Genomic DNA, 27,961 nt, shown 5'->3' with positions numbered 1-27,961 from the left:
GACGCAAACACACAAGGATCATTTAAAAATGTCAAAAGGACTAAAAGTTACGATTTGGAGGCTAGAGCTCATAGCAACAGTATTTTCATTGTTGGGATCCCAGAGCCCTGTACCATTTTGACATATTTATAGAAGGTCTCCTTATGGCGTCCTTTGAGAAACTTCACTTCTCTGCATTTTATAGTTGAGTACCCATCATTTACTAAGGCTAAGGCTGGTCCCTGGTGCTTCCCCCTAGGCATAGGAGCTTGTCTCCTACGTTATTAGACTGGGATACTATCCTGGGACTGGCAATAGACCTGACATACTACAGACAATCCCTATCATAATGCACATATCTGGCTCTCATACAGCCCTCCAGGAAGTGAAGAGAGCATTCATCCCAATTAAAAATAACTTTTACCAAATTAAACTGGTATATGCTATGTAGTATCCTATGTGACACAAAATAATGCACAGAAGAGAGGCATATGTTCTGCATCCTGCATTCAGTTGCGTCTTTCCTCAACAGCCTATTAAGTCGCAGAAAGTTTTCCTGCAAAGGTGACCTGTTGACTGATGAATTATCCACGCTCGGCGAGGTTCAATGTGATGTAGGAAATGTCAGTACAATGTGCAGGTCATAGACTATTGTTGAAAACCCTGCAATGTTAGATTGTTGTGGTGTACCTTCATTCTGACTAGCCTTGCTCTGCTTAATTTTCTTTAGTAGCGCATTGCTTCAGTGGACTTTGTCACAGATGCCACAGCAATTAGTCATTGGGCCTAAGGCTGGCCTCAGTTTATAAATAACTGATAAATAACCGATCCATTGTAGCTTATATGTGAATATGCAGATTGCCCTAGTGTGTTATTCCTGTACTGCTCAATTGGGTTTTGATATGATGTCTTAGATAGATTGCCTGCCTGGTCTATGTGCTATGATAATACCCAAAGTACAGTTTTCCCACGGCAGTCAACTATTACATAGTAATGGCACAGGCCAATTGACTAGTCTCAACAGTATTAACTGTTTGCAATCGCAAAAGGGCACTTAAATATATTAGAGGTATTGCACACTGGCACATTTTGTTTTGTTTCTTTTACATAATTTCGGGCCCCCGTCCAGCTCCTTGGTATGGCTAGACCACTGGTTGTACTTGCTTCCTTCTTGAATTTCAGTTGGCATGTTTTATGGTTTGTGAGCTTATTTGGGATGGGGGTGTTCACTGATAGTTGGGATTTTCAGTGTGGCAGAGGGGTGGATTTTGATTTTTGTTTTTGTTGTTTTTGTTTTGATTCAAAAGGGTATCTGTTTTACCACAATCAGAAAGTAGCTGAAGGATGGTATATTATGATACACGACGTTCCTTATTTGGCGCACACATTGTGCTCATTAACTCCTAGTGTCCTAATATAGACACCCTTCATTTCTGTTAGGCACTATTTTTAAGATTTAAGATCTCACAGGGTATAATATGAGGGGGTGGCCTTAATTACATCCTCAGTCTAGGACAGTGGAAGCTCAATTACGACCCATGAACCACTATGACTTACCTGATATATTGAGTTTAAGACATGTTTTTGGCAAGGTATGTATTTATTATTCAGCAACCCACATTGCGGCATCTAGTATTGACTGTTGGCTCATTTCCAAGAATTTAGGCACCTGGTTGTAGTGCGTGGCCATTTTAACATGAACTGTATCGGATCACACCTGTGAAGATGGCTCTGGAGCTGCCTGAGAATAGTGCATATTGTGGGCTTTGGCGTTTCCCTCACATGCATTGCTGGATGGGGTGTTGATATCAAAGTGATGAAACAAGTGATTATGGAGTATTTTTAAATCAGTGTTGGTCCAGTTGACCCCTGCCATTGTCTGTGAGTCATTCAAGGGCTACATAAGGAATCTGCATTTGATTCCAGGCTGGGATTCAAAAACTATACATGATCACCTAAAAAGTCTCTAAGTGGAGGTGAAATCTGGAAGTTTATTATACATGAGATCCCCAAAAATGGCACTGTTGCAGGAGAAACTGACCGAGTTTTGTAAAGTTCCTAAAACCATATGAGTCTGCTCAGTAGTATGAGGAAGGAGACCATCCTAGATATAGACTGGCTAGACTCCTACGAACCTGTGAACTTTCAGCAGGGGTGATGCAGATAAAAGAAAAGGGAGAACTTGCACCTATAATCCTGATACTCTATGGGCTTTTACAGATAATCATACAAGCGTTTACTCACAGGCCACTCGTTCCTGCATTCATAAAATGGTCCTTGAAAGAATGACCATGATCTGGATAAAGTTGCATAAGAGAGAGAGGGGCACCAACCTACCCACTTATGCTATCCAAAACAAAATAATGTTATTCAAGAAATGTCAGAAAGCAAAGCCACGCAACCGATGACCCACAATTTTCAAACGAATATAACTTGGCTGTAGCCCCAAATTTGTTAGCTATGGTCTAGAAAGCAAACGAAAATAGGATACTGCAGAAAGCTCTAGTCATAACGCTGCTTAAGCCAGGCAAGGATGCAGCTAGAGTTGGTGCTTTAGGCATGTCTCCTTGATTATACAGACACCAACATGGTCAACCCAGCTGGATTGCTTCACACTGATTAATATAGATACCACCAACAAGGTCATCCCAGCTGGATTGCTTCACTCAAGTTTCCTGCCAAAGGAAACATTCTGGGTGTGACAGGGCACCAGTGAGTTTCGTCCCCATAGGCATGTTTCTCTTTAAAAAAAAAAAAACTAAAAACTTAAAACATGTACATGGTTCTACGTGACTTGGGGCTACCTTGGTATCCTCTGTGCAGTACACAAAGCAGTACAAACACATAACTGGACAGCTTTCTTATATGTTAGACATCATGGTGTGAAAGAGTGTCACTACGAGGGTCCTTCTCATAATGTCACTTAATATCCAACAATGGCTCCATATTTAATCATACTGTCACGATCCCTGCACTGGAACTTCGTAAATTGGAGTTTCCTTAATTAGGAGAATATTTTTTAACTCGCCGCATGCAATTCCCTGCCACAGCAAGAATCTGTTTAGTCGGACAAGAAGCTACTTTCCTAGCTGCACACTCTATTATAAAATATTTCATGCAGATGTTGAATGTATTTTGTTATTTTTATCAAATACTTTGTTGCATTTACAAAGCCATATCAGTATTCAAATTAATCTTCTTTTAGAGTGGACTGGATTTAGGCAGCTTGTTTGAAACGTGGTCTTGTTGACCAAGGTAGTGTAGACATGAGCTTTGGGGTGGTCTATCTTTCCTGTCTCACTAGAATGGGAGAGGTTTTTCCTCTTTCTTCCCAATTTTTCACCTTTTTTGGTACTTAAAAAGGAGTCAGTGACGGTTAAAAAATGAAATTAGAATGTAGAAACATTACCCATAATATGTAGCGTTGCTACTATAGTTGAATATAAAGGTTTGTATAATAATGCTGATAACCAGCATCCTTTTTTGGTGACTTGACAATGATGCAAACACTGTTGTTTGGTCCTGGCTCCTTCCTGTTCTCAACCATTGGGTGTACCTGTCAGTTTGTGGTGGAACCATACACTGCTTTGGTACAGCACCATACACGTGTGCAAACATTCTACACATCCCATCCCATCCCTATGCATACATCAGTATCTGCTTCTCTCTAAGTCAGTGAATTTCTAAGGGGGGTGGGTTTAGGGAGTTAGGGAGAGTTGGCCAACTCGTTTTTTTGTTGTTTTTTTTAAGTTTTTTTTTGGGGGGATAGAGATTCTGTGGTGTTTCCCTCACCTATCTCCTTTTACGTTCAGAGTCATGTTGCAGTGCTTCAATTTTGCCACTTAAGTCATGCCATTGGCCATTTGCAGAAGATACTCTTCATAACCTGTGTCTCATGATGAGGGAAGTCATTGGTTGCACGCCTGCACTCTGTCATGCTATCTGTACGAGTTCCCTATGGGAAAATCAGATTTGCATGGGTGCAAGGGTGTACCACTCCTGAACAAAATGTTCGATTTAACCATTAGAAAGAATTCTAGAGGTATTTGCAGAGTCTTGGATACAGGGTGTCATACTGACCATCCCTCCTATCACTGATCTAGTGATGCAATGTATTATTCACCGTCTGACCTCCCTGCTTATCCCCTGCTAATGAAGTCCATCTTCACTGGCCTGAACTGGTTAGACTAACCATGGGTGATCTGAAAGCCCTGTGATATCAAGACGCCTTTCTTTGGATTCTCTGTTGCACAATCTCATGAAGGGCCAGGTTCAGATGTGGACATGGCAGCCACATGACGTTGTTGCTCCCAAGAGTCAAGCCAGTCTTTCCAGATTTTCAGGTTGGCTCTCTTCCTCGGGCAAGCAAATACCATTGCTTTTATAAGTTTTTGTTTAAACTTTTTAGTTTGGCTTACATATGCACCCGAGTACATAAACAGTTGTAAATTGAGAATAGTGACTAGAGCTATACATTTTCAACCGCAGACGCAAGTAACCAAAAGACCTTCATACATACATAATCATTTTCATACGTCAGCGTAATTTTGGTGTATTTCACTCACGTCTGGCTCCTGTTTATCATCATAACTATGCAGTGTTATTTTCCTGAACAGCCATGACTCAAGAATGTCAGACGTTCGGCTTTTATACACCAATAAAGATTTTTACACCATATTTCTAGTGTTGGAAACAACCTGCTTCCCCATTTCTGCTTCACACAAGTCTCATGCAAAAGATAACCCTCTTGGTCTGCCGAGCATCAGGGAGTTTAGTCCCTACCCACAAGTTTCTTTTAAAAAACATCTTAAAATGTGAACATAATTATACATTACTTGGTGCTACCTTTGTGACCTCTGTGCAGTACACAAAGCAGTACCAACATAATTGCACTGCTTTACTTTACATGAGACTTCATGGAGCGAAAGGATGCCACTAAGAGGTCCTTGTCATAAAATGACTATTAATATCACACAATGGCTATATATTTCATTATGCTGCCATGATCTCTGCACTCAGTTCTTAAATTGAAGGTTCCTTATGTTTGGGAATTGTTTTTAACTTACTAGATGCAATTCCCTACCACAGCAAAAATATCAGTTTAGTCCACGACAAGAAGCTACTTTCCTGGCTGCACACTTGATTTATTATAAAATATTTCATTCAGAGTTTTCATATTTTCTGTTTGTAAATGTAACAAAGTATTTGCATAGATAAAGTCTTATATCAGTATTTAAATTAATAGGCATTTAAAGAGGACAAACAAGGTATAATCTTAAAAAATTGGTATGGTTAATTTGGATCTAGGTATACTGCTGGCCCTGCCTCCGTAAGTGCTACAACAGCAAAAAGCTTGTGCTGACCAATAATCGCTTTATCTCTCCAGATAAAGAGCATGGTCAGTTTAGAGGACAGCTGCAGAGGGTTACCAACAACCTTGAGCAATGTTTCCTTTACCTTTCCCCCAAAAAATTGTATCTTGTAGTATTATATTATTATATGATAAAAGTACCCTGCCCACACACAGTCTTGCAGGCAGACTCAGGCAAGATCTAGAATAACTTCTATGTAAGATTTTCAATTGAATGAGCCTAAAACCTGCTGTGATGGCCCCTATTTTGGGTTATGCCACTGCCTCCGACCTTTTCCTCTCCATCCAAATGTGCTTTTGTTTTGCCAGTGAGTGTTCACCGGTATTGGTTAGCATTTCTTAGATCCAGATACATTGTTAGATTTTACCTTACCATCAAAGGAACACATCTACAGGATGCACTATGGGGAGACCCTTACTTGCTTTACATAATTAGTCAGGACCAAATGCACTTTAAGATATTAAGAATGTTTTTAAAGACAACCCAAAGTCTTGATTCAAGTGTGAAAATGGCAACTTCTGATTGGTACTACTTCCGACAGTTTCCTGACCTTATACCTATCCACGGGTGCCAGACTGGAGCTGGAAACATTTTGCAGTCGTTAGCAACTCTCTGTGGCACTGCTTGACTCCAGTTGGACCTCTGTCTGTCCAAATTGTGACAACACCATACACAATCCATAATACGCCGGCATCCATTCCTGACTTTTGATCCCTTACTGACAAGGGTCTAATCCTGCTCTAGAGTTTCTCTCCAAACTCTTCAAACTTTTGACAATGACTACTCTGCAGATTGCCTTTAGTGCTTTGAGCCTGATCACGATCCCTCATTTTACTACTCTTGTTGCTGGAAGAACCCAAAGGCCACCAGGAAGCCAATCGCTCGGGTAAGTCTCCTGACAAAAAGTAATCCTCTCAAAGGTCTTCCCCCAAAAACCACCATGTGCTATACTTAATCTTCAGTTCATTATCAAAGAAACTGTCACCATTCTGGGACATTGCAAAGAGTCTGTAGTGCTATTTCCTAAGGCTAGCTTTTTCTTCTGAGTCTGGTTCTCATGCATTAACATTGATTTTGGGCTCCGTCTGCCTATCTGTTTTAAGTTGAGGCCTTTTGACAGGCTATGTTGGAACCCTTTAGGGCGGACTTCCCCATTTCCCTCTTGACTCCTTCCGGTTCATAAGAGTTTGCTAGACCCTTCAGTCCCAGTGAATCCTTCAGCTCCAGACTCGAGCGCTGCCCAGGTCAGCCCCTTCTGAGGGTCCAACTTTAGTGTTGCTTTTGTGGGAGCTGCCTGTGTTCCAGATATCAGCACTCTAGACTTTGGCACTGCCTTGGATGTCATCCCTGTTGTAGCTCTTGAAGCCACCTAAGCCCTCAAACTAGGAAATATTTTGGGTGCCTAGGGGGTGAATATATTAAAGCTTCCTTTGAGAACCAGCCTCTTGTGGAATCTCTACAAAGAAGCTTGCATGTTTGGAAGATATCTTTGGCTCGGACACTGCCGCACTAGCCAAGCTGGATTGTAAGAGCATGTGGAAGTTGAATATGAGGTTGATTACTCCTTGCTTCTTCTCATACAGATTCTGAAATGTTCTTATACCTTCATTATACAAATGGTCCTGATATGTCTCCATCCTTCAAGCACTCTTTCTAAGGGGGTTTGTGCCTCATGAGTGCCGTTCAGCAATAGTTTGGTGCAGTGGATTCACACCTTCTGCCCACAATTCTTGTTGATTCATCCTTCTCCTGAGAGCTCAAAGATTTTACATCAAGCAGTCTGGCCTTATGCACCATCAGCACCACCTGTTTGCTTGGACAGCATGTCCAATGCACTGTGATAAATGGTGAAGTTTACTACAATTGGCTTCCCAGATTGCATGAAAGGTCCATTTTACGAGTTGCTTAAAAACAGCCTTGGGTGCTTCAAAACAGATTGTGACTTGTGTACCGGACTCGACTGACACTGTGCTTAAGAATTGCTGGAGACACTCCCGTAGATGTTCTTGAGACGTCCATGCTGCTTTAAGTGATATGCCATTTTGATGCTGAGAGACTCTTTAGTGAGCCATCAGGCTCTCCTTTGGAGAAGTGCTTAAAAATTGCTCCTATTTACCTCTGGGTAAAAATAAATCCATCAGTAGTGTTAATCTCGCTTTTTTCCCCTTTTCTTTTTTTTTTTTTTTTTTTGAGGTACCAATCTTCCTGGCACAATGTCATAAGGCTGCTCAAATCACATAGTGAAAATTAGTATACCTCTGTATTTTTGGAATGTAGAGAATAGAATGAAGTTGGGTGTAGGTGTAAATTAATATGCCATGTTACAGTGGGAGACTAGAAGATCAAGCTTAAGCTGAAGATATAAAACATGAGTTGATATGTGGAGAGATGGTGAGGGAATAGAAATTGGAAACTCTATAAACTGGATGGCTAACTACGGCCACTGTACGCAGTTCCAAATTAGAGCAGCCATACAGTCATTGTTTATGTCCTGAGGAGGCCAAGCAACTAAATCACAAACTCAAACACACCAACAACAGTATGAGGAGTTCAGAATTAATTACTAAATTAAAATGAACTCTTGGTAAACAAAAGTTTAACCAGGAAAATAAATGAATTTCCTAATTTAATAGACCTACCTTGTGATGCAAGTAAGGGCAGATGATCAGTGGTGTTATGCCCACAAAAGAATACAGGGACTAGTTGGAGAAACCATTGAATGAATTTACATATCCACATTCACATCAGATTCAGTGTGCTTCATTGTTTATAATCTCACTAGACAAAAGCAAACCTGCTAACTCACACAGCGTTACTGTATGTCACAAGGTATCAGCTTTTTTCACATGGTCACCCTGTGAGGAGCAGATATCATAAGGTGGCAGATAATCTGAGTTGGAAACTTCTGTATACAGTGTTTCCCATTGTCTTAAGAATGAGCTCAGCAGATGTCTTTGGGAGGTTTGTAATCTCCCCGGGACATCAGTGGCAGTCTTTAAAGCCTCCTTTGTGTTTTTTGTTTTTTTGTTGGGTTGGGGGGGGGTTGGGGGGGGGGGAGTTGCTCATGGACCGGGACCTGTATAAAGCCCAGCCCTTCTCACTGTTCGCACCTCTCCTAAGCACTTTAGTAACTGTGGGGGCAGTAAGTTCAAGGCCCCACCCACTCCTTGTACCATTCCCTCACACAGTGAGATTTCTTTCTAGGTTGGCAGTACTGAGAAAGATAGACTTCTCTGAATAGCACCAAACTGTACCAGATTCTATGAATAGCACCAAATTCTGTACCAAAGCAAAATGGCAATGGCGGTAACCACATTAGTTTTAGTTATTGCCTTAATAAAGGGATAACAACATGATATGCCCCAGATTCCTATGTGGTTAACTGGCATCCCCTTTTCTTACAATCTTCCTGGCTGCTGCAACCCTTCAAACGGTTTCACACACAGAGCTGTTCCTTCGCTCCTTTTGTGGGCGAGGTTGATTTAAAGGATGTTAGCAGCTCTTTTGGTGGTTATGGCCCCTCAAATCAGTATTGATTTGTCTCCATATGCCATCAGCTTCTAACTGGATGAGGGTCACTCATTTTCTGATCTGGTGATAATCCATCACTACAAATCTCTTGGTGCTCCTGTTGGTCCATAAGATGTACTCCTTTATGTCCGCTCAGCCGAAACATCTACCATCCATCAGAAAGTACACCACAGCCCACTCACTGATCTTGGAAGTGGTCGCTTGGATTTGCTCCAAAGAACCTTAGAAGTCCTTCCATGGTGGAGAGCAGCATGGGGTTTTATTCTGTACTCTTCCTGGTAGCCAAGAAGGTTGAGGGCAACTGTCCATTGTGTACTGAAGACTCTTAAACGTCTTTGACCATGAGGCCAGATTCAGAATGCTGACTCTAAATGTACAGGATGTGATAATGTCCTTGATCCTCAAGTCACTTATTTCCTTCTGACACTGTTTTCAGCTCATATGTGTAAACTCAGTTTCACTGTGGGGTCGTTGTCCTGCCAATTTGTGGTCTTGCCTTTTGGTCTTTCTGCTGCTCCCAAAGTCTTCACCAATGTGCTGGTAGCCTCATTAAAATAGTTTGTCTAGGTATTTCCGTACTTGGATGACTGGCTGGTGAAGACTGGATTCACGGTGCTGGTTTCAGACTTTTATTTACCGTCAACCAGCATAAGCCCCCCCTTTGCCCCGACTCAGAGCTTGGTCTTCTTTGGAGCAATCATGGACATTACTTGCATAAGGACCTTTCCTCCGCCACAGAGGCTCTTGGGCATTCAGGCTACGATCCTGATGGTTCAGACTCCAGCTCCGATTTTGGTTCTGAACATTTTCTTCCTGTTGGACTTGATTGCTTCCAGCATCCTTCTAGTGTTGGACACCTGGTGGCAGATGAGGTTCTTCCAATGGTGCCTCAGACAGCAGTGATTTTAGCATCAGGAGAGATCGCCTGATGGCATGGAGAATTTATGCTTTTGTTTTCGGTCTTTGATGTGCCCCTCCAACCTCCCTGTCAGCTTTCCTTTTGATCAGCAGTTGCAGGCTACTTTTATGCATCATACGAACTTCATTGATTCATTTTGGTGTGAAGGTGAAAGAGACAACAAAAGAGAGGCTAAATTACTGCGTACAGATCCTTTTTAAAGGCTAGATAGAAAAACATTTTTTCAAAGGTGTGAAGACACCACAGGTGTGGATTAGGGTCCTTCTGAGGTTGTTAATGCTACAGGCCTCTTTTTAAGTTCCTATCAGTAATGGCCTATCAGGCTGCATTTTCTCTTCCTGCTGTTGGTACCTAGACAGACCTTTTTTTCCATGACAGAGGGTGCAAGTTTCAAAGACTCTGTTACAGCTTTTTCATCTATTCTGCTGCAGCATTCAGAAAGAAGACATCTGACAGCCTACACTGAAGATTTATGAAAAATAGTTTGTGATAAACATTGGAAAATAGTTTGTGATAAACACTCTTCAATCTCATTTTCTCAAAAATTAATGTCTGTATTTAAGAAGGTATTCTGGGGTCCCCGCTGGTAGTGGGGAATTATTAAGCGCTTATGACTTAAATGAAGATACCTATGATGCAGAACTAGGACTACATGTATGTAACTTTTCCTTATAGATACCTACTTAGGTTGGCGCACTCTTCTGGAGGAGATGAGTGTGAGAACGTTGGTCTTCGTCAGAACATCAAAAGCACATCAGTGTGGTAGAGTACGCTACCTCTACGGATAAAGGATTTCCAGGACACTTTGGGGTGTGGGTTGCAGTTGCTGTAGTGGGCTCTGAAGCAGGGTATTTTCCCGATGGCAGCACACCTTCGAAGCACTGTCAGAGATGGATACCTTGAGCTGTCTGTCTCTGGGAGATCACAAATATGAACTCCATGTGAATGTGACAGATGTGATTGTCTCAAGTGGGGGTTCCCTGCATATTTTTCTTTGCCATGACACTGACTTTGAAATGCCCTACTTTGTGCGTCTTGTACTTCCAACCACCTAATTTATTGGGATACATTTTCGAACACAGCGGGTCTGAGCGCCAGCACTATGTTCCCTCCCATTCTCCTACTCTCAAGGGTTCTTCAGGATGTGCCATAGGATGGCGTGCTGCTGATACTCCGCATCCTTGATTGGGTTAGGGCGATTTGGCATGCTGATCATTTCAAACTGTGCATTCGGCCACCTCACCTTGTCCTGTACAGAATATATCTGTTTTTGTAGCTTTCATCTTATTGCCAAAGGTAGCAGATGCCACCTTTGCTGCTCACAACTGGCCACTAAATCTTCCTAGGCTGGATGCTGGAGCAAGTTTGTCTCTTGCAACCTGTCTGTCTCCATAAACATGGTAGGGTATTGTCTATCTGATGATCTGCACTTGCGCTTTCCCTTACAAACAGGGTTTAATAGTTTCTAGTACTTTCTGGTGTGAGGGGAAACTTAGCCATGCTGGCAATCTTTTTTTAGGCCTCTTGTGACCTAATTTCCTTCTGCTCATGCTATGTGCTGTTTCCAAGTGGAACTTAATTTAAATTTTGACTATCTAACATTACCATTTAAACTATTGCACAGTTCTGATAGTTTGGAGATACTCACAAGGCGAGCAATATGTGGCAATATATACTATTCTTCAGAATTAGCATCACTGAAAGCAAGTAACTTATTCATTGTGTTTGTGCCCTATATATCCCTTGAATTGGAGATGATAATCAGAACCCATTTCTTAAATTCAGAAAGCTTGATTTCTTTCTTGTGGCTCCCACCCAAAATTAGGTTTCTTAATTGGTTTTCCTAATCCAACTGATATCAGCCCTTGCCGCTCTCCTTGCAATTACAACAATTAACCGCAAACACCTTCTGAACCAGGGTGTGCTCCCTGTGGCAACTGTTGTGGTTCAAAGCCTCAGACCCGACCCTTGCGGCCTAGGTTAAGATCTTCAATCTTTTCTGTTGGGCAGAACATTTTTGATCCATTGATAAGTAAGTGAATTAATACAACAATATAAGATGAGCAAAGTCATAGCAGAATATAGTGCATTCAGACCTACTGGCCAGAACTACTCCTTTTGAAGCTATCAAAAACCTTCTATCCGTATAAGGCTAGAGATTTATTTTGACCTAAGACCCGAGCCTTTAGATCCTCTTCCTCTGCAAATAGGAGGTACCTCAGCAAGAAGAACAAGCCATTTTTCCAGTCTCAACTGATGCCTATAAGAGTGTCTTAATTCACCACTACCACCACAGGACCCAAACAACCAAGTTACCAAGTTCTTCCCAATGGCGAAGAAGAAATATCACAGCCTCCATCATCTAGGCCACCTCTGCTCCAGCTTGCATCCCAAGATTGTTTGCCAAAGGTAGAGACACTCCTCTCTTTAAGAACAACTAAGCCATCCCAGCCTCAGAAAGGAGATACGAATACTCTTCATTCCCAATATTATAATGTAAAATGCTGAAGTCTGTGCCCTTTCCAACACAGCTCCAATCCAAATCAGTTACTTCTGCTACAAAATGTTCAGATAGTGACTTTATTGCAGATTTCGACCTCTATATAGAGAAAAAGTTGGATGTTCAGTGGACTTTCTAGACGCTTACTTCCATGTGCCCTTTTGTGTACCTCTTCCTCACAGTACAGGATCCTTAGTCTCACTGCCAGCCTTCTGGTGTTTACAAAGAACCTGGCCGCAGTTGTAGTCTTTTTGCATCCGTAAAGGTTGCACTGCTACCTTTGTGTAGATGTCTGTTTAACTCAAGCAGTTACCAATTATGTTGTAGAGTCTGTAGTAGTCATGAGACTAAAGTCCTTGTCCAACCCTTGTGTTCTGATTTAACTAGCCAAAACCACTCTGGTTTATTCCAAAAGGATTCAGTTCGTGGAGCAATTTTGAGCTACAACCTGTCGTTAGGGTGACTTAGTAGTTTTATGACACATTATTTTAGCCTTAGGCCTGCAGCCTGTGCCCCTTAGCCTAGTTGCAATTCATTTTTTTTCTGACCAGAAGCTCTGTTCGCAAGTGATGTTTCTTTTCCTTTATCTTGTATACTTTTAACACAGAAACTGTTTTCATTCCTTGTACTCTGACATTCTTGTTCTGTGCTCTGCTCAAGGCCGTCTCCAGTATTTTGCAGTGGAAACATGGTCAATTTTCCTAGAACATTAGTAGTTTTATTATCAAACATCTCTATGCCCCCTATATGTTAGAGGGAGCGTTCTAGCCAGATTTTTACCACCGCATACTGTAGCTTAATTGCAGCTGTCTACTGAGACTTGTTGCCTTTCTCTGCCTACATGAGAGAGGACTTTCAGTAGACTAACCACCCTCTTCGCTACTACCAAATCCAGATATTGGGATGGTGTCTTCCTAGGGATTCTGAAGGGCGGATTGGGGCTAACACTGTTGTGCTCTAATATAGTACTTTAGTGGTGTAGGAAGGAATTTCAATAACTAGCATTTGGACTCTATAGTGGGACTTTTCTTATGTTTCACTTTCTTTGTCACTGCATTAATATGTTTTATCATCCTAATCATTGCAGTACGTGAAATTTTATCTAGAACGCAATTGATTCAATAAAGTATATTGAACCAATCTTTGCTTCTGTTTGTGCATGTGTGAGACTAATGTAACTGGGAGAAAAGGATGAGATACTGTTCCACCACGTTTTCCCCTGCGAAGTCAGAATGTCACGTGCACGGCTGCCACAGATCACCTCCACTTCCAGGTGCTGGTGAGGTACTGGTAGCTGACCGAAAGGATTAGGCCGACCTTTGTCAGAAGGTTTGGACTAAGTTCCCCACAACCTGGTGGTGCTGCCGCCCGAATCCAGCAGTCTCATTTGTATAATGAGAGCCAGAACGTCAAACCTAGCAGATTTTTCCTCCTCCCACAGCATTATGACCATGATTTGGAGTGGACTAGACTGGAGAGTTTCTGGGTTTTTTCTCCCAATCTGTCTGATTCCTTAAGAAGATCAGAAGTTCCCAGGTGGACTGATATCCTGGTGAGTCTGGACTGGTCTTTCCAGGCTTGATATTCTGATTTGGGCCAGCATCTGAAGGGGACTATATCTGCCTCCCTTAAATGAGAAGGACCTTCTGTCCACACAGTACTACATCCTTCCTACCATTTCTCAGCTTAAGCACTTGGTTCCAGAGAAGTTTACCTTTCAACATCTGGACCCCTTCCCATAGAACTTGGTATCTCCCAAGAAATCCTCCACTGGAGCAGAGTAAAGGAGCAAATGCCTGATTAACTGTCCCTTAACACATTGGTAAAGAACAACAGTGTTCTAAACATTCTCATTTGACTATGTAATGTAATTTGCATGGCAGGAGACAAAGGAGCAGAATTGTTACTTTCAGGACATACCTTTTTCTCTATAGGGAACTAACTGAATAACCCCAAAGTGTCCTCTGAAGCTAGTAGGGCCACCATGATGAACCTGATGCATCGAATCCCTCTAACATCATTCTGTTGCATTGTGGAACCTTACATCTTTATTCCCTCATTCCCAAGCTCAAGTCTTTCAAGTTAAATGATCTTGGTAACCATATCATCTGCCAGCTGCATAGTAAGACTTCAAGCCCTTTGTGTCTCAGAGTATTTCATAAGGATAGGATGGGTCTTCAGACTTGCCCTTCCAACTTTCCTAAGGTTCTGCCAGTGATGTACCTGAAAAAGATGATTCTTTAGATTTCTGTGTCCCCCTTGCTTTCTCTGCTAAGGAGACCCTCCTCAGTGTGAAGTGCATATTTAATTCAATTAAATTAAGTGATTCCTTTTGTGATTGTTTTTATAAATTTTCATTGATGATGCCGAAGATTCCGGTGATGACGGCATTGTTGACGACACCGTTGACGGAAACCAGCGTTGGACCCTTGCAGATTGAGTTAACTCCATCGACTAGGAGAAAAATTCAGGCCCTGACTGGAAAAGGGGATATAGCTGCGCATGCCACGACTCCAGGTAAGGTCACACCTTTACTTCCGGCCCATCTACTGGAGGAAGATTCGGATGATGATGGGCCATTTGGGGCAGCTCATAGTCCTTCTCAGCTCCACGTCAAGTGAAGAGGAGTAATACCAGCAGTATTATTCTCCTCAGAGAGACCAACAAGGTGTGCCAGACGATATGGTCTGTAGCCCAAGTTCCCTTATCTCTGATCTTTAACTTATGCTGACAGACTACAAAAAAAGTTTTCCGTCTGCACCATGGTCAGAAAAAATCCCAACGGAACTCCCACCGTCGATACCTTCCACCCCAGTACCACAACCTATGTTGTCACCTAGATCGGCAAGGAGTACCCCTCACAGAACCTTTATGCAAGTTACAGACTCCTCGGATGAGGAGAGAGAGAGAGAGAGAGAGAGAGAGAGAGAGAGAGAGAGAGAGAGAGAGAGAGGAAGGGGAGCTCCAGGACAGACCATCTGATTGGGACAACTATATATTACCAACCCCATCATCTCCATCGCCTACTCTGGTGGACTCACCCCCAGGAGAGATTGGGGGTTTCCATAATCTGCTTGAAAGACCAGTGAAGAGATTTGCACTGCCCATGCCATCTAAGCAAATGGACTGCTTCCTATACGATTTCAAGGAGCCCTTTCAAAAGAGTATACACTCCATACCCATAGTGAGTTACATTTGGGAGGAAGGTCTGTAAGTAATGAAAAACCCTTCTACTGTGACAGCGGTCTTACCAAGGTTAGACAAAAAGTATAAGGCTCCAGAATACGCTTCAACTTGTCTCATAGGCCATCCGAAGCCAGACTCAGTCATAACCCAGGCAGCGCAGAGGTTTTTAAAGAATCCATCAATACCAATTTCAGCACCTCCAGACAAGGAAAGTAGAAGGCTCGACAACATTGGGAAGCGTTTTTCCTGTATGTCGGGAGTTAAAGTGAGAGCAGCGAACTCTTTGGCAGTTATGGGAAGATACGACAGGCAATTATGGGCGGATATTGCTTTGTATCTGGACCAGCTTCAGAGGATTCAAATGGACGTAAAGAAGATCCTGTTGAAGGCGGAGCAAACCTCGGCTGAGGTTGATTGTGCAATGGATATTGATACCACTGCTTTGGGGCGGTGCTCCGACAGCAAGGCTGACTTAGGGCAACTTCCTTTTGACTGGAAGTACAAAATAAAGTGTTGGACTTCCCGTTTGGTGGGGAGGCTCTTTTTGGATGAAGCCTTGCAGGCAATTAAAAACTCATACAGACACCGCCAGATCATTGGGTACCCTATAATTCAAGAAGTTGCCTTTTCGAGCCTCCAGAGGGCGAGGAATCCCATCATATAGAGGGAGTTTTCAAAACCTTTGTTATCCCTCCTATGCCACTCAGCAGTTTTGACTGCAATATCCACAGAGGCGACCACCCCAGGCGTCCTATTCCAGACCTCCGAGGGGTACAGCACGTCAGGGCAAAGACGTAGTTCATCGCCAGTGACAGCTTTCAGGCTCCGGCTACATCCTCCTCACCAATTTAGACAATAGGAGGGAGAATATCCCACTTTTTTTTTTTAAAAAGGCAAGAAATAACGTCGGACCAGTGGGTATTAAAGATAGTTCAATTTGGGTACACTTTGGAGTTCATCTAAATCACACCCTCTACATACCGTCCTTCAAAAGCATCTAAAACAACTCCTGCTGGAGGTCATGACCATACTAAAGAAGGGAGCTATAGAGAGAGTCCCTTCTTTGGAAAAAGGCAGAGGTTTTTACTCCCATTTCTTTCTAATACGCAAGAACTGGGAGAGATGGCGTCCCACTCCCGACCTCCAAGACTTAAACAAATACCTCAAACGTCAAACCTTTCGCATGGTCACGTTGCAGGACATTCTCCTCCACATGAATCACGGAGACTTACGGCAACCCTGTATCTACAGGATACATACTTTCTTATCCCAATTTCACCTGCCCACAGAAAATATCTTCGTTTCACCGTAGCTGGGAGCCATTTCCAGTTCAGAGTTCTTCAATTTGGCCTGAAATCTGACCCCAGAATCTTCACAAAGTGTCTGGCTCTGGTAGCAGCTTGGCTGAGAAGGAAAAAACATCAGATGTTTCCGCATTTAGACGATTGGGTAATAAGCTTGCATGGAATTATTCGACGAACTGGGTCTCACCCTGAATTGGAACAAATCAAAGATCTTGCCAACAAGAGTAATGACCTTTTTAGGGGCAACAATAGACAAGATCAGAGACCAGGCATTCTCTACATTGGAGAGACAAACCAAACTCATATCTCTAGCAAACAGAGTTTGAAGAAGAAAGTCTCTTTCAGTACGCAGTTACAAATTGCTACTGGGAATGTCCTCTTGCATTCAGCTAATTCCATTTTGTCGTCTAAGAATGCACGCCCCCTGCAAGAAGAATTGGATCTTCAGTGGATTCAAAAAGAGGGTTCATTTAATGACTCGGTCACGGTGACTCCTTGCATGATCGAAATGCTCCACTGGTGGTCAGAACACTTGAACATCGCAATAGGTCTTTCATTTCTGTCCCATCGACCTCTGTTGGTCAATACCACGGATGCCTATCTGGAGGGATGGGGGGGGCATATCTTGAAGATCTGCAGGTCAGCAGAAGGTGGAACACCGCTTTTGAAAAATATCACATCAGTTTCCTAGAGCTGAGAGCAGTTTTTCTGGTTCTGCAGGCTTTCCTCCCCAGAATAAAACAATTGGCGGTTCTCATAAGAACCAACAATACAACAACGATGGATTATCTGAACAATCAGGGAGGAACGAAGTCTCTTCTCCTATCTCTAGAATCTCAAAATATTTGGAATTGAGCTATTCAAAATGGGTTCACTTTACGAGCAAAACACCTGCCCAGGAGACAGAACGAGACAGCAGACACCCTAGCAGACTAACATTCTCCTGTTACGAATGGGAGTTGAACCAAGAGGCACTCAAACAGGTCTTCAAGGAATGGGGAAAGCCCAACCTAGATCTCTTCTCAACTCCGCAGAACACCAAATGCTGATTTTATGCAAGCTGGGATCACCATCCAGGCTCGTGGGGGAATGCCTTTTCGATGGCATGGTATGGAATTTTCCTATGCTTTTCCATCCATTCCCCGATTTCAAGAGTGCTCACAAAAATCAAGAGCGAATGTTGCAGACTAATCCTGATAGCTCTGTATTGGCCTTGCCAACATTGGTTTTCGGGACTGTTCCTGTTCTCAGAGAAAGACCGCATTCTACTGAATGTCACCACAGCTCCTTACTAGGAAGGAGGGTCAAGTCTTGCACCCGGACCTCAAATCACTAAAGTTATCAGCTTGGCTCCTGAACACAATGGGTTTGCCCATTTAAACATTCTCCCCGAATGTAGGAGAATACTTTCAAAGGACAGGATGGATAGTACAAACAAATCATACTCTCTGAAAAGGAAAAGGTTTTGTTTATGGGGTCAGAAAGAACAGATTAATCCACTATTGTCGCCGCCAGAGGAGATATTGCCCTATCTCCTCCATCTGGTATCAACAGGATTAGCTCATACATCCATCAGAGTACACTTGGCGGCCATATCTTGTTTCAGACGTTCCCCGACATCTCCGTCTTTGTGGTCCTCCAGGTTAATAAAACAGTTTCTGAAAGGACTCTTTGGAGTTTATCCTCCAGTAAGACCTCCTCCACTTTCCTGACAGCTCAACGTGGTTTTATCTCGGCTTATGAGATATCCATTTGAACCCATTCACAAAGCGGAATTGAAATACTTATCATCGAAAGTTGCTCTTCTGGTGGCCCTTACTTCTACAAGGCGCCTCAGTGAAATCCAGACTCTAACCATTCAAGAGCCTTTCCTTCAATTTAAGCACAATAGAGTGATACTTCGCAAAAACCCCAAATTTGGTCCAAAAGTACCATCAGACTTCCACATTAACGAACCTTTGATCTCGAAGTCTTTCTTCCCAAATCCGTCATCTCCTGCAGAAAGGGCTCTTCATTCATTAGACATCAAAAGGAATATTACATTTTATTTGGCGAAAACCAAACATGCAGGTCAAAACAGTTATTTGTCGCTTATAGTGCCCGCAAAAGGGCCAAACCCTTTCGAAACAAGGAATAGCAAGGTGGATAGTAGCTGCTATAAAGTTTTGTCACCAGGCAGCTGGAAAGCCTTTACAATCCTCAGTAAGGGCACATTCCACGAGATCTGTCTTAACATCGATGGCACTGTTCGCAGGTGTGCCCCTACAAGACATTTGCAGAGTGGCCACCTGGAAAAGTACACACACGTTTACAAGACACTACTGTCTCGATGCCATACCTCAAGGAGATGTAGCGGTAGGACAGGTGGTCCTGCGGCATCAGTTCCAGTAACGCTGAGCTAACTCTATCTCCCTCCGTCCTTTTTTTTTTCTAGTACTGCACATTTCATATTTTAATAGTTGTGCTTTGTATGTAGATATAGTTGTTGACAGACATGAATATTTGTGCTTATAAGTAACAGCATCTTCACATGTTAGAATACTGTTATCCTTTTTCATTTAAGATAGGTATATGTCAGGTATTCTCAAGAATTATTGAAAATTCAGTGTGCTGTGAATACTGCTTTATAGTCAGATTCAAGCATGTGAATCTATTAAAGTTCCAATACTGGAATAAGGAAATAAGTTACTTACCTGTAACTACAGTTCTCCAGTATAGGAATCTTTCATAAATTCACATGCGACGCACCCACCTCCTGGGGGAAGCTCACGTTTTTACTTTTCTCAGTCAACTTTTAGGATACACACTAGTGCTTAGAAAATCTGAGGTACTGGAGCTTCTCTCAGGGGGCGTCTAGAGGGTGGGATTCTCTGATTGGTTGATGCTGGAGTTTGGCCCTTTTTTGCATAAGGACTTGGATAGATTATTTAAAAGTAGAGCTGTAAGTTATTGCTATTATGTCTTTGGGGACATTCTTTTCTAAGGTACTGGGGACTCCCATCTCGATGACGGGGAATTATTCAAGCATGTGAATCTATGAAAGATTCCAATACTGGAGAACTATAGTTACAGGTAAGTAACTTATTTCCTTTCTTGTGGTCTAGGGGATGACCATAGCCTTTAAATCCATAGATTGAAGAGAGGTCGACTGTGTATTTGTATCCCATAGTGAGCGAATAATCTCTTTAGCATCAAAACGTAAATGATACTCCTTGCCCAAATAATTGAATGCAGTGGGTAAATGAAGTGCCTAGCATGTCTGTTTTTGGGTATTTGCCTGTTTTCCTTCCAACAGTATGAGCTATTTATGTATGTTAATATCTTCAAGATCCAGCTCATTTGAGCAAAGACCATGATGTGCCCAGTAATAATTCAGGGTTCCCTGCACTGCCTTCAGCAGATGGTGCACTTGGTGTTAATTGTTTTGTTTATCTGTACTTTGCTTTACTGTCCCCTTTTTAAGATACTTTAAAGCACTTTTATTCCTTTTGCATGGTGGGTGAAGGTTTTAGCTTGTGTGTGTGTGTGTGTGTGTGTGTGTGTGTACTTTCCTATTATTTGTAAACTAAATTGATACTGAGGTCCGTTGCCCATTGTCTTTGGTAGGCGCATCTAGGAAGCAGCTTCTGTGTATTTACGATTGTGTTTATCCTCACTACTAAGTGTAAGAAATTGGTGGTTGAAACTTTACTCCAGCCGCAACCACAATTTCTGTCAGGGTAAAATCACAAGCAACCCCAGATAAACCTGTGCTTAATCCTCTGGTAACATGGCACAAAGTAATCAGGCTTCACTTAGAAGCAATGTGTAAAGTATAAATACAGCACCTCAAACAGTAATAAAGTGGAAAGACTGCAAGAAAAATCCCACATTAATTTAAGAAAATAGGGTAAAAGTACTCGCTCCATCAAGTTAATAAAATATTTGAGACCAAAACGACTAAAAAAAACGACTAAAAACTGATCAGTAGAATTGGATATATGCAATTTCAAAGTTTTAAATAAAAACAGTGCCTAGAAGCACAAAGCGGCAACTGCATTTATCTGGTCGCACTGAGCCTGGGCAAATACACAAGTTTAAGACGACTGCGATGGAGCACGGGCTATATACAGGTACTAAGTTAGGCCCACTGAACAAGGTACCTTAAATCATGGCTGTGGAGCGTTCCCAAGAAGCTGTGCGGCTGTGATGCAGAGTCCTGCATCACCGTCTATAATGCCATTGACAAGGGAATTGCAGTGAGAAGGCCTTTATGGAGGACCCATCCTTTGGGACTGCTATGTCTTGCAGTATTGAAAAACTATTTTCAAGGTTTTTCACTACCAGGACATGTAAAAGTTAAAAGTACATGTCTAACTTTTTTACTTAAACTGCACCCTGCCCTCTGGGCTGTTTAGGACCTGTCCTAAGGTTGACTTATGTGTATTAAAAAAGGCAGGTTTAGGCTTGGCAAAAGGTTTATTTTGCCAGGTCGAAATGACAGTTTAAAACTGCAAACACAGACTGCAGTGGCAGGCCTGAGACATGATTAAAGGCTTACTCAAGTCAGTGCTGCATGCCTTCTAGTAGCATTAATTGATGGTTTCTGGGTACACCTAGTAACCCGTTACTAGAGACTTAAAAGTAAATGAAATGGGCCAATTGGCTTTACGCCAATATTACTATGTTTAAAACAGAGCAAAAGTACCTTAGCACTGGTTAGCAGTGGTAAAGTGTGCAGAGTCCCAAAGTCAGCAAGCGCAAAGTCAACAAAAACAGAAGGATGAAAGGCAAAAATGTTTTGAGGGGTGGGGATTGACCATGCCAAGGATGTTAACTTCAACACTTAGGCCCTCATTCTGACCTTGGCGGTCTTTTCGCAAGACCGCTGAGTTACCGCCGCGGTGAAGACCGCCGACCGCGGCGGTGTGCCGCTGTGCGCATTCTGACCGCTGGGAGCGTTCCGCCGGAAAACCGCCAGCAGCCACACTGGCGGTCGGCGGGAAAGTGGAGACTGGTCAACCTCCACCGCCACGCCAGCAGAACACCGCCCACAGAATTACGACCCACATTTCTGTGTGGCGGTCTTCTGTTGGCGGTCTTCTGTTGGCGGTCACGTCCCTATGGCTCCCGTCGCCTCCCGGAGGACCAACGCACAAGGTAAGTTGATCGTCCGTGAGGGGAGGGGTTGGGGGGGTGTTGTGTGATGTGGGCGTGCATGGGGGTGTGCGTGTGAGTGTGTAGAGGGGGTGTGTGAGTGCGTGTATGCGGGCGGGGGGTGCTGCTGTGTCTATGGGTAATGTGTGCTGTTCGGCAGGTGCGCATGTCGGCATGTATGTGTGCGGGTATGTGTCCCCGTTGTGTATGTGTGTGTAGGGGGTGTGTATATGTGCATGTTGGGGGTGTGTGCATGTCGGGGTACATGTATGTGCATGTCGGGGTGGGGGTGGGGAGGGGGTTCGTACCACCTCTGGGGGGTGGCAGGGGGGTGGAGGGTGTGGGGGGAGGACTCGGGTGGGTAGTGGGGGGTGGGGGAGACCCCTATCAGTGCCAGGGAAGGAATTCCCTGGCCCCGATAGTGCTTACCGCCATGGTTCGCACGGCGGTTCCCGCCCGCAAGAAACCGCGGCGGTAGGCAGGGTCATAATACCCTTGGCGGTCTTGGGACGACCGCCCGGCCGGAGTGCGCAAACTCCAGCCCCGCGGTCATGACCGCCGCGGCGGTCGGAGTGGAGAAGTAGCGGTCGGTCGCGGCGGGGACCGCCGCGGTCAGAATGCCATTTTTAATACCGCCGGTCTGTTCGCGGTCCGACCGCCGTCTCTCCGCCGACCGCCAGGGTCAGAATGAGGGCCTAAGTGTTTAGTGTTAGTGAGTTTTGGAGCAATTTCTCAAACATATTTCGGGGTCTCATGTCTCCCTTTCTGATTTGAGAGCTGTAAGACCCACTGTCTAAGTTGTACCTATTGATAGCACTCCTTTTCAAGCATATTAATTCTTGCCTTGATATCTACAAATGTTTTAAGCTCACTTTTCTCGTAGAGACTGCAGAATCTAAAACCACCCCAAATTCTCCAGATTTAAAAGTTGGAGCTTTTAAATCCAGGTTAGAAATCGGAGTTTCCGAATTGGGGGAAGGGGTAAAAAAACAGGGAATGTGGTGGAGACCATGCATTTGACAAAATAGTTCCATGTTTCCAAAGGTGTCCGTTTGACTGGGGATTTAAATACATTTTGAACCCATTGCTGTTTCGGAATCCAAGGCCCTTCCCGAAATAGTTGACTAGGTTTTGGTCTATATGCCATCATTTACCCCTTTCTCCGTGCAGCCACTCAACATCAAGCAACTGGGCAGCCCTATAATAATAGTGTAGGTGCAGTATTCCCCTTTTTTGGATGCTTCATGTCCGTTTTCCTATGAATGCACGGTCTCCAACTGGCTCAAATAAGTGTGGACTATGGACTCTATATGAAGGACTGTGACTGGTGAGCAGCTGAAGTTGCTGAATTTTCCTGGGTATGGCAATACATTTCTTTTAACATTGTGTGTTTTTTTTCTCTTGTGCCTCGACTTATAAAGATATTCGGGAGCAGGATTATTAAGAAGGTGCATAATCCTTGCCTCCAGTCCTCGCATAAAAAAGCAATTGGTTTTTTCTTATAGCAAAAGGAGAATGTAATCAATAGAATCTATAACATGGGTCGGGGGCAATAAGGACAGTTGCCCACAAATAATACAGTGGGTGCCACAAGCGACAGTGTTAGGGTTGTATGTTTGTTGAATATTTGTGTGCAGCATTCCCTTTCTCCTTAATTTAAGAGAGCAGCTTGGTGCCTTCTATATACTAATGTATATAGCAGTGCCTATTGCCAAACAATTCCATCAAATGGATGCATAAAACTTTTGAATAGAGGAGGGGGAGGGAAGCCCTGCTGGGCTGCCCAGTAAAACAGCGTATGAATTGCTGGTACTGTAGTGTTAGTCAAAGTAACCTACTTTTAGCTATGGTTCTCCTGCATTAATATTTTACTTCAATACATGATTTTCAAAAAGTAGTGTCTCCCGGAAGAGAACTTCTGACTTTACTGCAACTCCTTGAAGCGTGGTGATTCAGGCAAAAAGAACGTTTTAACTGGTTCTCCATTTAAGTTAGAGCGAAAACCCACACGTTATGCATGAAAATGTAGAAGATACCAATGTTGGTCAATTAGCTTTTTCTCCTTCGTTGTTGATGATAAACAGTAAAGCAGCAATATCACTGTCTTGTGCTGTCTTTCAGCAGATTGCAAAATTGAGGCATCAACTTCAGCGCAGTAAACAAAGCAGTCGTCACAGTAAAGAAAAAGATCGCCAGTCACCGTTGCATGGAAACCATATAGCAATCAATCCAGCACAGGTACATTTCAATATTGTAAAAACATACTCTTTCTTAGAAGTAAAGGTGTGCTATATCTACTGGCTTATCTTTTGGCTCCTGTTATGTTTCTTACAACAATAGGTGAAAGTTTCATCATAGTTATTGAACCACTACGCTATATATTAAATTATGCTGTTGCAATTCCCCATATGCCTGAGATGGAATTTACATAAAAAGGCCACTTTTGGTTAGCTAATGGCAGATCTGTGTAAAACCTTAAAGTCTACACATACCACATTGATTCTTTAAATTGTAGTGCAGATTTGCCAGGCGAGGGAAAAGTTAGATCTGGAACAATATCTGTGTGTCAATAGGACCACCCCAACATAGAACCCTGGAGCACTTTCCAGGGGTTTGTTGTCCATTTTAAGGCACAGAGGTTGTCAGTGTCAATCTGTCTTTATGAAGAGCAGCCCCATGGGTGATAACCGATCAGGGACTACATTTTTTTCCTGAAAATCCATTAATGAACCTTAATGAGCAGTTTCACGCCTGCATCTAATGTGGAAGAAATACGAGTTTATGAAGGAAGGAAAACATTTAGCCTGCTAGGCTCTCATTGATAGGTGAGAAAAAGAACCCTGTCTCTCTAAAAGTCCAGGATCTTCCACTACCTATGATTCACTGTACTGGCAGTTACCTCAAAGAACTAGTTCTTTTTACACTAATATTGGTGATAGATTTCATTTCATATTTGTCTTCCAATGACCAGTCATCCCCAGCTGAGGAGGAGGGTGGGTCATTTATTATTTCAATGAAGATTCTTATGATGCAGAACTAGAAAATGTAAGTAAACTTTGCTCCTGCATCATAGAGTCTTCCTTGATAGTCATAATGCTATAATAGAGTAGCAAGCTAGTTTTTATCAGTCGGAGTGTAGCTTTTGGGCAGCAGGAGCAAAGATAAGAACATTAATCCTATGTATCTAGACAATAGGTTGACAAAGAGATTCTCTATTTAAAGATATTTCTCAAGGTTCCTGGCTCTCAGTAGCTGGGCTGTGGACAGTTAATATATTGTGATGTGTTGTTCTCTAAAGAGGTGAGTCTTCCACACTTTTCTAAATTTGAGCAGTTTTGGGGCCGTAATCTAAGCAGTAGTGTCTTAAGAATGTTTGAACTGACTTCCATGTTAGTGCCTTACAGATGTGGGCAAATAGTATATGTCTGATCCAAACTGTAGCATCTGCTTTTTCTCCAATAGAATGGGCCTTAGGCTTCCCTGACAGAGGTTTGTTCATTAGCTGGCAGAGTAGTGTGATATAGGACTCAATCCATCCATCTATAGATTGCTTAGATGTGGGTAGATTCTGTCTTATTTGACCATAGTTCACAAAGAATAGCTTCATTTTTCTCAGGTCTTTTGTTTTAGTTAGTTGGAATCAAAGAACTCTTCTAATATCTAGTGAATGAAGGACACGGTCTGCAGCTGAGGAAGGATTGGGAAAGAAAGTAGGCAAAGTCATAGTTTGCTTAGTGTGAAAGTCAGAAATGACTTCTGGGAGGAAAGAAGGATATGTTTTCCTTACCACCCTGTTGGGCTGGAAAATAGTAGTGTTGTGTATCAGCTCAAAAGAGGAGACTGATAGCTTTGACAGAACAATGTCTAGCTATCATGGTGAAGGGTGTCTAATTAAAGGGAACTTTTTCTTCATTTCTTCTAAAAAAAAAAAAAAGTGTTTGATGATTGGCAGTTTAAAGAATAGTGGTTGATCCAGCGATTTTTCTGTTCAGCATGAAGCAGAACGGGAGGCACTATGTACCAGTTGAGTCAATAGGAAGCTATATAAAATCTTTGGGGACAATCTTTTGCTGATCCATTAATCTAGGAAGTGTTCAACACTTAGTTTTTCCAGGTGGCCTATTATTCTTATGTTATTTTTTTCTCAAACTCAGAGTTTTCCGCACAGTAATCCAAAAATCTAACCTTTTCATGTAGGTACGTTTTTGCAGGGTCCAAACTCCAGTTTGAATGGAGGCAAGGGAAGATTCTCCTACCTCAGCTTTCAACAGGTTACCCTTGGCCAGTCCTTAGAAGCCTGATATACACAGACACTGTCTTCGGTTTATTTTCCCAGGCAATATGTTTTCTGTATCACCAATATACAATCTAGCCTGTCAATCATTACAGGTGCACCGTCACTTCTTCTAGAGTCTTTGGAAGAGACTGGGTTTCTGCTTCCAGTTTCTGCTCAGGATTTGAGATGCCTCCAGAGTATGCCCTGTTGGATGAGCCCTCTCTGGTTTCCTCATTATTGCCAGGGGAGATGGGCGGCTATCAGATGTTAATTCTTCTACAATCAAGCACTGTAGAAGGACCGTAGTTCAAAGTGTTGTAGCGCTTTTCTTGTTTCTTTACTACTTAACAGACCTAACAGGTGTCTGTCACACTGCAAAGCCAGTAGCATCAGACAATCTCTAATAAATCAGTCAATAACATAAAAGACAGTGGTAGACATTGTTGGACACCTAGGCACCCTGATCATTCCAGACAAGATATTGCACTGGTACTGTTGTCTGTGTAAACTGATGACAATGGGACCACAAGCGGCAGTCATGTCCTTTCCCCATCCAGGCAGCCACATCCTTTCCACATTTCAGCAGCCACAGTCTCCATGATCCAAAGAAAAGCAATGGAGCAGGTTAGTGTTCAACAGTGCAGCACATGCAAGAGACAAACATTTCTCGCGCTGGTACCATTGCCAGATTGGGCAATTAATAGTCATTCTTTGTCTCAGTGGTCTAGTGTGGTGGGAACAGTATGTATAATTGGCATGTTTAATGAAGCAATTGGCATGTTTAATGAAGCACGGCCATTAATTGGCACAGCATGCACAATGTACAGAAGAGTACAGATACCCAGGCGAGCATTGTTCACAAAATGTGCTGAAAGTGTGCTGCATTCAGCCACATCCCATGTGACCCTCACCTACCACGCAGGCTGCTGCTCCACGTGACTGCCCTTTGGTGTTTCAGGTTACGCACCCTCATTCCACTTCTTAACGCTTTACGTATCTTGCCTCCTTCTACCTTTTGTCTGCTTTAATATTAAAACAATGTCCCCTAATTTGTATTTATTATTGATATCATATAGCTTGCTGGAAAGCATCAAAGGGAAGCTACTATGCTGAATGTAACTTGCGAAATCACTTAATCGTTGGGCACATTCAAAATATTACAGCATATATCCAATTCAAAGTCACTAATGCATCTAGTGCTGGGACTTTGAAGGCAGTGGCACCTTTCCTTCTTAAAAGTGCCACCAGGCACAGCAGGATCCTGCGTTTATAAGGGTTCATTCTCCATTAATGTTGATTATGGTGAAAGACAGTGGCAGCACACTAAGTCCCGTGAAAGGCATAGGTTTGATCTAGTGGGACTTCTTCAACAACCATGAACGCTTCCAGGTCTACAGACTTATCCTTGGACAATATTGTTTACTTTGCAGCATTATCTACCAGTTTATAGATCACCCAAGGAGAGATGGCAGGATTCTCTAGGAATCATGGGCAAATATTGTATCAAATCAAGTAATAAGTGCACCAACTGACAGCAACAGGCTAAGAGAAGAAGTTAATTCTTGGTCGAGCTCAGGTCCAGTTAAATGCTGTAGCAGATGTAGAAGCCATTTCAACTCCTAGAAACTGCCATGACATTTCCTTGGGATAGTCATTTTGGACATGATTTACATAACTCGAAGTAAGCTGTCAACAAATGGTTCTGCATGTAGTTCTTGTGCCTGTTTTGGGTTCCATGACGTTTAATAAGTTTCAGGG

General features: G+C 42.8%; 1 protein-coding gene across 3 annotated transcripts in view; it reads left to right on the top strand.

The window, feature by feature from the left end:
- GLCCI1 (glucocorticoid induced 1) overlaps positions 1-27,961 on the top strand; it is a 250,093-nt gene that overhangs the window by 105,077 nt on the left and 117,055 nt on the right. For 2 of the 3 annotated variants that reach the window (XM_069211722.1, XM_069211720.1), the window contains exon 4: positions 24,049-24,165. In XM_069211722.1, the coding sequence (XP_069067823.1) occupies positions 24,049-24,165 (117 nt within the window). The remainder of the gene's footprint in view (positions 1-24,048; positions 24,166-27,961) is intronic. The other variant, XM_069211721.1, reaches the window with a different exon arrangement.

This window comes from Pleurodeles waltl, chromosome 10 (assembly GCF_031143425.1).
Source record: "Pleurodeles waltl isolate 20211129_DDA chromosome 10, aPleWal1.hap1.20221129, whole genome shotgun sequence".
Taxonomy (NCBI): domain Eukaryota; kingdom Metazoa; phylum Chordata; class Amphibia; order Caudata; family Salamandridae; genus Pleurodeles; species Pleurodeles waltl.
The sequence above is the reverse complement of the archived record's forward strand: the minus strand, read 5'-3'. Positions and strand labels throughout refer to the sequence as shown.